The following is a 12,510-nucleotide window of genomic DNA, read 5'->3' as shown; positions in this document are numbered from 1 at the left end:
ATCACATCAGTCAGGCGTGTTATTGGGCTTTAAGAAGCCTTGCTTATTAGCATGATTTCAAATGACCTGCAATTGAACATAGAATAGGTAAAAATGCTAAAATGTTTAGTAAAATAGGAACAAAACCACAAAACTTCATTAAATCTAAAATATCTTTTTTCTGACACAGATTCTAGAAGGTTCTATAGAAAAAAGGCTTTCCAATAATAACTGACCGCAAGAGCTAGCGGGTTGAAAAAGAAATGAAAAACACATTATCATTTTTTTACTCTGTGTGGAACCAAAATTAATTTTACGAGCAACAAAACACTGCCGTAATGCTCCTTACACATGCAGCACTCGCTCACACAGGCATTTTTAATTAGTGAGAGGATTAAACGTCTATTCAGCGTCTGATTTACTGCGTCATTAAACTCAGGTACCAATGAGAATTAAAACAGCAGTAAAACCTTCTCCTAATCGTTTCCTAATCCATTTGTCCATAAGTGAAAAAAACTGAAATTAAAAGTATTTGTTTAATCTGTTTTAGGTAAAACAAACAAACAAACAAACAAACAAAACCCCACAAAGACTTTTAGAAAAGACTTTAGTAAGTTATATTTCAGGAGTATTTCAAATATTTTGCATTTTTTTCAGTATTGTGACACCTTATATCTTCTTATCTAACTATAAGCTAAGCACTTAAAAGCAGTTTTATACCTATTTATACCCTAAATCTCTCAAATTCTAGAGGGATTAATAGAATTCTATCTATCTCCCTATCGATCGATCTATCTATCTATAAGCTAGCTAACCATCTATTTATAGATTAACCTTAAATTGTTTAAATTTGGAAGATTTTGAACTTTTTCTCCCTATTTTTTTCAGCAAATTTCAACCCATTTCCGTTGTTGACTTTTACCAACTAGTTAACTCATATTCTTGCTATGCCGTAGTTCCGTGGAAACATACTTTGATCAATTAATTGCCAAAATGTATCTTACGTTATCTTTCGGCTAACTTCCAGCTGTATTTCTAACTTCTTAACAATGACACAGTTTAGGTATACTTTCACTAATTTTAGCTTTTCAGCTAACTTGAGGTTTGCCTGCTATATTATTATCTGACCTTTATTTTTTTTTTTTTGCTCAATAAATTCCTAAAAACATGTAGACACTATTATATTTTACATTGTGTATTTATTATTTTTTAGGCTTAATCTTTAACCGTATGTTTATCTTATCTGTTACTCTAATGTCACAAATCCTATATGACAAAACAAATGGCCCCCACTGTAAGAGTTTCAAAAGTAATTTCAACTATTTGAAAGATATTTTCTTTAAGCCCCTGGCAATTTGTGAGTCTGCTGTACTCTAAATATCTACACTACTCATTAGGATTGTGACACTGAAGCTCTTTGCTGCCTCAAATGGCAGAGACATCAATCAGCTCCAGCACAGGCCGTTCCTGAGCAGAGGCCCCATGAAAACACGTACAGTAATTATGAACATCTGTGTGGGTGAACTGTGGGAACACAGTGGCCTCGAACCATTAATAATAATCACTCACCCTGGCTGCTGTGAGACTTATTATAAACTGAAGTCCTTTAATAAATCAATAACATAATAGAGCCTCTGCTTACGAAGCACCTTTTTCAGCTTTGGTACATAGCGCTCCACCATTCCTCCACCTACACACTCACTTCACCCTCTGTACTTTATCAAATAATGTTGTTTTTTTAAAAAAAAAACCTCGGTGTGCCTTTTCACTGTTGGGATTCCAAGGTGCTGTATGTTACTGTGGCTCTTTTTCAGAACAGGCTGTTCCGGCAGTTGTCAGATATTTGGTATTATTATTGTTCACTACACCAGCTTCAGCTCCAGTCCTAACATTACATTATTTATTCGGCTTACCAGCCCTCAGGACACCAAATAGACCGACTTTTAGTTTTATTCTGACAACTGACAAGAAATGGATGCATTGAAACACAACAGTGTAGTTTTTGAAAGAAATGTGTCTGAAATGTACTGTTCCTATCTATGCCTGTGGAGTTAGCAGTCATGGAAAATAAAAAATAAAAATAAATGTAGCAGGAGGTCAGTAATAATAATAATAAAAAAATACACCACACAGTTCTATTATAATATACTATGGCTGCCTTTAAAAATGAATATAATCTGCTCCACTGAATTCTAATAACCAACAAAGACTACATATTAAACATTACTTGATGTTTATTTCTTATTTTTTACTCTAAGTTATTTTTTACTACTTAGATATACTATCTGTGAGGCTATTTATTATTTAGTGCATAATAATGACCGTGTAAACCAAACAAACCAAACAAAACATTCTTCGTATCCTCAAGTATCGTCCTGTATTGTTTACTTCCCGCCAAGCCTTCAGAGTGTTCAGATCTGTGGATTTCTGTCTAATGTAAATTCAACGATTGACGGTAAAAGTTCCTGAAGTTTCGCACCCTGACCACAAGATGGCACAATTTCAACATGAATAAAAATCACAAAAGCCGTAACATGTTGACTCTTTAGTGTTCTAATATGTCAGTAATTTTTAGGTTAACATGAAACACTTTAGTTTACAAAAATATATATTTGATATATACATAACGCAAATGCTATTTCTATTAAAATAACGTTTAATGTTTTATTAAAATAAAACATTAGTAGACTTTAAAATTAAAACTAAATTCCGTTTTTCCGTTGTGTGATGTCCCCCTATAACTTGAGTAGCTGCAATAATGAACATGGCCACATGGAGTCACTACGTGTGTCAAAAAGTTCGAAAAGAACAAGTTACAAGAATTACAAGAATAAAACATAATATTTAACCAAACTTGAAGATAAATGTTCAAATGATTGCAGCTTTGGTGATCTCACTTCATTTCCTAACTGAAAAAAAAAATATATTAAAAGGCCTTGCATTTTATTATTTGGACTGGTTTGAATTTGACAGTCTCTGATGGAAACATCACTTGCAGACGTGTTTGGACTAAAATAGACGATATCTAGAAAATTGTGTTTTTAACTCCCTGAGTAAAGATCAATTTAATTTGTCTTAGAACTTTATGACTTCCCCTCATCACATGGTGTCATCCATATCTGGCTGACCAGGTTCTCCAGATGTCAAATTCTAGGTCAAATAAATGAAAATCTTCTTTTTCTATTTGCTCCATAAATTGCTAGTGCATTGCATTACCAACTTACAAACATGGGTTTTCACTGCACTGCAGAATGCCTTCCAACTCTCCCGCAAATGGCAAGTGCAAACCAACAATAGTCACATTAATGTTTCTGACAAAACGAGTAAATTACCTCTCCTATTTCACTGCTCTTCTTCCTCTGACCAAACCATTAGCAGACAGGGAGGCATGCTGCCAATCCCACTTAACAGATAATTTCTCAGTTTTGTTGCTGTGTTATTCCAGTTCACTGTTTGGCTGAACACTAGAGTAAAAGAATCCTGCTGTGTTACAGTGTGTAACTGTTGACCCCTGGACTTCAGAAATGAACCTAAAGACTAGCATCAGTCCAGCAGAACAGGGTTCAAAACATTTTCATGTAGTTCTGCAAAACAAAAACAAACTAAAAATCAACTTTGCAAATAAGCTCCAACATGGTAGAACCAGGTCAGATAATGTCTTTGGGGTCATGGAGTCACATGCCTGTGAACTGTATGTAGATAATTACTTGAGGCCTGGTTAAAGGTTAAATTTGCAACATGCTGATTTAGGTTCCTTTTCTGTTGCCGGGGCCTCCTCTGCTTCCCACCACTAGACATTCATTTGCAGAGTTATGGCCTTGAGAGAGGGGCCCTCACCTCCAGGCTGACCAATGAGAATGAAAAAAAAGTCCACCCTATAGCAGACACACTCTGCTGCCTCCAAGTCATAAAACAAAAACAGAAAAAAATATCTATACCCCCACCCAGTCTGCGACCCTTGCCCTCCGGTTCCTCTCTGTTTTGCTGCTGCTGACAGATGGAACTCGATCTCCATGGAAAAATCGCACGGGAAAAGAATGCATATATTCAGACAATTCCACGAGGGGTTGGGTGCGGGGCTTGCTTTTAGGAGTGCACACAGGATTAATTGCAACTTAAACAAAATATCAATAGGGCAGATGCCCTTCTGTCAGCAACCATCGGTTTTAAATGTGTTCCAGATGATGAGAAATAAGGTTTAGACTCGTGCACTTTGACCAGCAGCATGGCATGGACTTCTTCACTCTTCTCCTTCTGCTACAGAATTTTGGCTGTTGTCCAGTTAAAATAAAAGGATGTCAAATGAACGCTGTGTAATTGATGATCATGCCACAAACGCATTTTCCTCCTATATAGTATATGATTCATTTGAAGAGGTGAAAATGTACAGAAAAATTACTAATATGGAATGAGTCGGATGCACTGAAGGAATGTTTCCCAACTGCTTTTTTGCCACAGCACATACTTTTCTTTAGGAAAACCCCACGGCACACCACCAAACAAAAAATCTGCCCCAAGGTGTAGGTAATAAAATATAATAAAGTTCTAGTTTAAATATACTCACAATTCACTAAAATCTCAACCTGTTTAGTTGAAGACAACGCTGATATACTGACAGGAATTGAAGAAAGACACTCACAAAGATCTTCTTCAAACATGACAGCTTTTTTAGTTGTCATGGCCATTTGCTGCCACCTAGTGGAAGGGTATTTAAATGTTTCTGCATGTCACGCATTGACAAATGGAGAAAAAATATTTGCAAGATATTAATAATATTTTTTCAGATCAATTAAGTGAAATTGGATAATATTCCGCAGCACACCTAATGATCTCTCACGGCTCACTAGTGTGCCACGGCACAGTGGTTGGGAATCACTGCACTAAAAACATAACTTTAACCGTACGTTATAACCACTGAACAGTGAAAAACAAGAAGCTCTATTTCCTGCCTTCACCAATGTCTTACCTCGTGGTGTTTATAATACAAGTTCCAGAAGTAAAATACAAAAATATATGTCACTAATCTATCAGAAAGTGGACCATTGGAGCTGCATATCTTTGCCAGATATGATGTTTGTTGTCCACGTTGAGAGACTGAACTATTAACCCATGATAACACACAGAGTGGTGATGGCCTAACACTCAATCGACAGCAAGTCTGTCCAAAGTCTCCAGGTCTGGACAGGTGTTTACGAGGTTAGCCACTTGACTGACGTGAAATATGACTTTATGGTCCAGCAGTAAGGACAAGAAGAGGAAATGTGTTCTGAGAGTATTTGGAATAATTTCCAAAGTAATTGTATTCATTGTGTGCCTCACAGTTATCTCATTTGACTGTTTGCTAAAGCTAAATAAGCTAAAGCTACAGCAACGTGAAACAACGACAACACTGAAAGTGTCCCTGAACTAACGTTAGAAAACTTTAGAGTTCTTTGGTATATTTTGGCTTTTTTTTAAAAAACACATCCCATTTTATTTAGATTCATGTTTGTGCTTTTAGCTATTTCGCTGTATGGTAACTTTTTTAGCCACTTGTAAAATGTATCTGTATTGCCCATTTGAACCTGACTGGATGTTCAGTTTTTTTTTTTGTTTTTTGTTTTGCTCCATTTTATGATGACATTGCTGTATTTTATAGGATTTGGATTTCATTTCAGATTTTAATGTGCTATTAGCTATTAGCTTAGGCTAATTTGTAAAAGTGTTTCTGGCTACATTTTTAAACTTACATTCAGCAACTTGTGAATATAGTAGCAACTTATTTGTTGTTTAATTTTCTGTGTTCGGCTTTTGGTTTTTCCTTTTCCAGTGTCACAATTACACAGGCGTTTAATTATTCAGCTAATTTTCAGCACTTTTTCTACCATTTAGCTTTTAAGAAAAGAAAACGTAATGTTTTGTGGCATTTCTGTCCTACTTCTTCCAACCTTTAGCTACTCTCTTGTTATATTCCTGACTGTTATTGTTTGTGTTGTCTGACCTAAATAGCAACAACGCTCCCAACTACTTAGAAGAAATCTGTCCAAAAATGGTCAGTGTGGAGTTAACAGCATTTCAAATGAAACCAAAAAAAAAAGTTTAATATATGGATGGATGGATCACTAGACCTTCAGATGGATGGATGGATGATGGATGGATTGACCTTCAGATGGATGGATGATGGTTGGATGGATGATGGATGGATGGATCACTTTAATCCCTCAGGAGTTTCCTTTGGGAAAAATTAAGAAAAAAATTTAAAAAGATGTGAGATGATAAACATTTGAGTTAAAACTAAAAGTTTTTCTTTTACCCCTTATATTGGCAGGGTAAATTCCAACCATGTCTGAGTTTTTCCCCGCTCTCCCACAGGATAGAAAAATGACATGTTAAAGGACTCCAGGAGATGACTGGTGGGCTCTGTGTGAGGATATACAGGAAATGAGACCTCCATTCCTGTCTCATATATAACGTATACACATATATGTGACCATAAGCCCGGGGAGGGGTATATGGGTTGTTGTTTTTGCAAAACAGAGATAGCACCACAAACACACAGGAGTTCCCACGGCACATGCAAAAATCACTGCAAGGCACACTTACAGAGGAAGATAAATGTAGAATAAGAAGCTGTGACGTAGAGAAAATTATTTTTTTATTGTATGAAAAAATAGGTCCATATAAAGGAGCCATATATGTTTACAAAAAAAGTCAGTGCTGTGCAGGACAGAGGGCAGCGGCTTCACTGTGAACACCAGTATTGAGGACATCAGTATCGGTTCCCTGGATGACATTCCATTTAAGAACCAAACTTCACAAGAATACTGAGGAGCACAGTGATGCGCAATGCCCAAGGTCCTGACGCGTTCCATGAGGACACATTTGCGCAAAACAAACACAAACAAACAAACAAACAAGAAAAAACAAACTGTACAGACAATGTTTGATCACAGGCGGGGGGAGAAAGAGTCAAACTGACATTAGTGAGTACATCCATATGTCTAGACCTGTTCCACACTCGAACAAATGAATTTGATCCGATCATATAAAAAATAAATACACATTACTGACGGGTGGGGTCTATTTACCTGGAGTTAGAATAGTGGAATAAAAATCAGCAGCACTGTTAGATGGATGGTTGTTAAATCGTCACAGCATTTGTAAAAAAAAACAAAAGATGACATTTCTAACCTAAACATGAATAATTAGATTACTGGATCCCTCCAGCTGCGCTCTGTATTGATTAAGCCAGTCTCTGAGCTCTGAGATCCGATACCCCTCAGGTCCTCTGCCCCCCTGGTAAACTATCTTCCCCTCTTGCAGGATATAAAGTCTGTCGAAATAAGCTCCGTACGCAGCGTTGGAAGAGTTCTCCATGCTGTCCACCACCAGCGGGCAGCCGGGCACCTCCAGGCGCATCAGCTGCGCCGCGCTCAGCCGGTCCTCCAGACACCGGTGCCTGGGGATCTGATAGGGCGCGTCGGTGCTCATCCAGCCGTCGGAGGGATGCGCTTCCTCGATATACACAACCACGGAGTCTGCAATGTCTGCGTTCCGCTGCACGACTCCCTGGAAAGCCTTGAGCCGCGCCATGAACGGCGGTCAGGTGCAGCTGCCAAAGTTGAGGATGAGCGGTCTCTTATCCCTGGCGTAGTCCAGGATCCGGCGGCGCCTCTGGTCGTCCAGCTGGACCACTTCGGTGTTGGGCGCCCCGCTTCCCAGATGTGCGGCTTTCAGAAAGTCCAGCTTGTGGCCGTGCCACACCGCTTTGAGAGACTCCAGGGTGAAGAAGCGGTTGGAGTCGGATATGCAGAGAGGAGGATCGATGACATCCGCCTCCTGCTCCTTCACCGTGAAGAAAATCCTTTTCCTGATGCAAATAAAGTCCAGCAGCCCCGCTGTGAGAAGGAAGCGGGGCGTCAGGACCACACACACTATGGCGTTTTTGAGAGCTTTCATCACATTCACCATCATCATTAACAACATCATCGTCATCATCGGGGATGACAGCTCCAGACGAGGTGGCGCTGTGCGTAATCTTGTGGATTGAAGTTGGGTTTCTTGGAACTTCTCCTCTTTTTATAGCACCGGCAGATTTGAATGATTCTCACTCCGCCTCCAAAGTGGGGCCGAGGCCTCACATGGTGGGGATTACCTTCTGTCAACTGCTCTCAGTCACAGCCAAAAGCCAAAGAGGCTTCAGGCTGCGACACTGCGCCATTTGGAGTGTGACATTGGGTTACTTAAAAAAAAAAAAAAAACCTTCCAAAATACTTAAAATGTATCATTCATAAGTTTATTTACATTCCTAAATGTTGACTTATGACGTCATTGTTCAGAGTTGGCGACAGGAGGAGCTGCTGCTGCTGCAGTGACAACGATCACTTTGCTGCAACACTTTTTCACTGCCCCAAACCCTCACCCCTCACCCCCTCACCCGCACACGTGGACAGTCCACGTTACAACACAGACACACACACACAAATAACTTGAAGGTAGAAAAAAGTAGTTTTTGTTGTTGTTGTTGTTGTTTTGTTGAGAAAAAAGTCGTTTTTGTTGTTGTTTTGTTTCTTTACCTGTTTTTTCTCTTTTTTCTGACTTCTGTAAAACTACAGCAACTACGACAGTAAAGCAGTTTAATGTCCCAGTGTGATTCAGGCAATAATCAAATTCCTCTCCAAGTCTAGACTGGGATTATCAAAAGTCACACAGAATCTTGTTTTCTCAGACAAAACTGTCTCCATCCAATAAAGTCACTCTAAATTCAACGTCCGTTACAACATTACAACTTTACTAATAGTGTTTACTGCAAATATTTGATTGTGCTTTGAAAGATGAAGTTTGCAGATTTTTTTTTGAAATAAACCACAAAGTCAACATTCCCCCATATTGTTGTGTTCACACCAGTGGTGGGGAGTAACGCGTTACATTTACTCCGTTACATTTACTTGAGTAAGTTTTTCAAATTAAAATACTTGTAGGAGTAGTTTTAAATCACTATACTTTTTACTTCTACTTGAGTAGTATTATTCTGAAGCAACAGTACTTTTACTTGAGTTTTTGGCTACTCTACCCACTTCAACCAACAGTTAAAGAAGAGCAGGTAAAAGAGATTAGCACAAATTGCAGCAAAATCGAAATTATATTGGAATAACATTAAGGGCTGGGTCAGAAGGTATGCAACAAAACATTCGAAATTTGCCTGGAAATCCTCCAAAAAAGCTCTCAAAAGAAAAGTCAGTGTTAACAATAATAACAATAATAATAACTATTATTATTATTATAACTTCAGACTCCTGTGGCAGGCCATAATTAAGTATCCTCTCAAGAAGTCGACTGTGTGGGCTGACATCAAGTGTTGGCAGCACTCAGAGGTTTGGTCAGGTCTTTGACGTCACCCTCAACCCAGAGACGTCTGACATCAGAGTTGTCCGACAGTTTTGACACCTCACACCTGCAGGGCTCAAAGTGCCTACATAACAAGTTGGATTTCTTTTTCTTCTACTCGTCAAAGTCACACAGAAATGTGGTTTAGCATTATTTACCATGCAACAGACCCTAAAACCTGAGTCTTTACTACATCTTTCTACAGCACATTCAGGTCATCGTGTGATCATGTCAAACATTGACTTTGAGTTAAAGGATGACCTTCATTTTAAATGTACTGTGTGAAGAACACACTGCGCCCTCTTGTGTTTGCCCACTGCACTGAATGTCAAAACAAATTCCTCGCAGGTGAAAAACTACATGGCATTAAAATCATTTCTGGTTCAGATTCTGACAATAAAAATCTGTCAAAATCAAAAAGACATGATGAACTAGTTCCAGGACTTGTTTAAAATACTGGAATATTTTTCTAACAATGCTTTTTTGTTGCCATTTGTGTGTATGTGTATTTGGCTAATGTTGCTGTATGATATGGATTTAAACACTTCGAATGGAGACAATATTGTCTTTATTAAATTAGTTATATTTATATATATATTTTTACCAACGCTTTAAAAAAACCCCAAACAAACCATTTCTTCCAATTTTAGCCACAGCGATAAATTACAGCCATCTTTTTGACACAATTTACCATTTGTCCTGTATTTGTAGCCAACTCGTAGCCTTTAGCTGCTAGCTACATTGTTGGTTAATAGCTAGGTTTCTATTCATATATATTAGGCTATATTTTCAACAATTTCAGCTATATTCTGAGGAAAACCTCAAGAATAAGATAGCTAGAAGATTTGGGGTTTTTTCTTACATTCCTCGAAGAACCTATAGCCACTATTTACAGTATTTCTTGTATCTATCTGGCTAACCTTTAACAAGTAGCTAATGATTATCAATCTCTAAATTTCCTTAGTGTTGGTTATGCTTCACTGTTGACAGCCTATATTTTAAATCTATTTTGATTCTCTGTCTCGCAGCAGGGAATGGACCTCAAATAGAAAATAAAAATCAAGATGAAAATGAGAATTGTGTGTAGTACCAAAGCTTTTCTGGACAGTTGATCAAATTTGTGAATTATGTTTCCTAAAATTACTGGCTACGTCCTTGGCTTTCAGAAGATTAAACCAGAAGAAATGATCCGTATGAGTGAGTCTGTCAAATGTGCCAAAGGCTTTGCTCTCGTATTCCAAACAGCATGTTCCATATCATTCTAATCAGAAACACACTATATGTATTATCCAATGTCTACGTTGTAGCATGCCGTCATAACCCGCCTCAGGAAACCTGGAGGAAATCATTTGCATAATAGAAGAGTTCAAAATGGAACCGAGCCATGATAAATTCCTGCCGTACACCGAGAATGATAGATGGCCTCACTGAACAGAAAGTCAAGTTTAAACGCTGCCAGTGTAAGATATATTAGTCGACTCAATTATTGCATCTTTCATCTTCTTCAAGTCCTTGGGCAACAAAACAATAATCATTACGGTGACAGTTAAATCTCTGGAGCCCTGCCTTTTTTAGACAATGGGCACAAATGGTAAAACATTCACTTGATAAAGAGGATATTGAAAAATCAGCCATGCAATGAATCACATTAGAAGTTTACTTACGATACATGAACGTCACTTACTGTACTGAATGGAGACCGCGTTTTCAGAGGAAACAAGAGCTAATGTGACCGTTGTGGATTCACATCTGAAGTTAACTTGATCTTAATCAGGAATTTTGTTAACAATAAAAAGGCACAAAACTGCTGAAATATACAAAAGACAGCTGAATAGGTCTGGTTATGCACAAGTAAGAACAAGTGAGGAATTAAACATGAGCTCAGTACATTGCTGCCCTGGTAAATGTTAAATGCCCAAGACAAAAGTTACATATACACATACACCATGAGCTGCTTCTAAAGATATCCAAAATATATGAATCAATATGAACAGACAGATACAGACAGATACAGATAGATAGATAGATAGATAGATAGATAGATAGATAGATAGATAGATAGATAGATAGATAGATAGATAGATAGATAGTTGTATAGCTAGCTAGCTCCATAGATAGCTGGACAGGTGGATAAACATAACCTATAATGTAGTAAAATGCAGCCATAAATGTTACAAAACATGTTCAAAAGCACAAGAATTGCGACAACTAAACAAAAAGAAACACACAAATTCTAAATTAAAAGCATGTTACATGTTTGTTACTCAAAAGAGTAAAAAGAAGATCCACTGCTGTTTTTTGTGTATTTACACATTACAGAATACAACAGAGATTTAATCATGGTACCAACATCTTGTTGAATCTCCATTTATTCCAAGTAAAACCCCCCAACAAAACAAACAAAACAAACAAACAAACAAAAAAAAGAACTCCAGTGTACCAGTAAGATAAGATACATAGAGTAGCTCTCAAACAAATTTATGCTTCCAACAGAGTAAATGTATTCACTTTGAGTCAACCTTCCTGCCTATTCTTTAATGTCTTTGTTCAATGCATTTGAGTATTATTTATTATCTTTAACTGGAGACTGCAAAGCCAAATTCCCCTAAAGGGACAATAAAACTTAAAACCCATCTGACCTGAACTGAACCCTTTGTGAAATTCTAGAGTTAGTCAGAGATTTACAGTGTGAATTCTACCCCTGAAATGTTCATAGTCAGCGCTGGTAAAACTGGACACCTCTGAAAGGTGGTGAGTTTGTAAAGTCAGTTTGATTTAATGTCCAACATCACAGCCTCCCTCAGAGCTGTTCAAAATCTCAGACTCATGCAGACTTACAGACAACGTAAGAACAAAAAAAAAAAAAAAAAAAAAAAAAAAAATAGAAACTCCTGAACTTTGGATTGAAACCCGAAACATGGATTCATCCTGTTTTCATTGTCAATCCATCTCACAGAAACTTAACGAGTTGTTGTATATTTTTAGAACAATCTTGACTCCCAAAGCTCCAAGCAACTAACCATCATAATTTGAAATTACGTTTTGCGTTACTTCACATCAGTCATTGGCATGATGCACGCTATATACAGGGGGCACTTGGTTCACAACATCCTGGACCTACGGCGTTTTGTGCTTACGTCTACCATTAAGAATGTCTTGTTCCAT

General features: G+C 37.7%; 1 protein-coding gene across 1 annotated transcript; it reads right to left on the bottom strand.

Annotated features, from left to right (window-relative positions):
- Positions 1-6,596: 6,596 nt before the first annotated feature.
- On the bottom strand, positions 6,597-8,374 carry LOC103378336 (thyroxine 5-deiodinase-like). The gene has a single exon (XM_008309521.3). It carries the CDS (start codon positions 7,954-7,956, stop codon positions 7,150-7,152), a length of 807 nt encoding a protein of 268 aa, XP_008307743.2. The 5' UTR covers positions 7,957-8,374; the 3' UTR covers positions 6,597-7,149.
- Positions 8,375-12,510: the final 4,136 nt, after the last annotated feature.

Source organism: Cynoglossus semilaevis, chromosome 1 (genome assembly GCF_000523025.1).
Source record: "Cynoglossus semilaevis isolate Cse_v1.0 chromosome 1, Cse_v1.0, whole genome shotgun sequence".
Taxonomy (NCBI): Eukaryota; Metazoa; Chordata; class Actinopteri; order Pleuronectiformes; family Cynoglossidae; genus Cynoglossus; species Cynoglossus semilaevis.
This window is presented reverse-complemented; position numbering and strand designations above follow the sequence as displayed.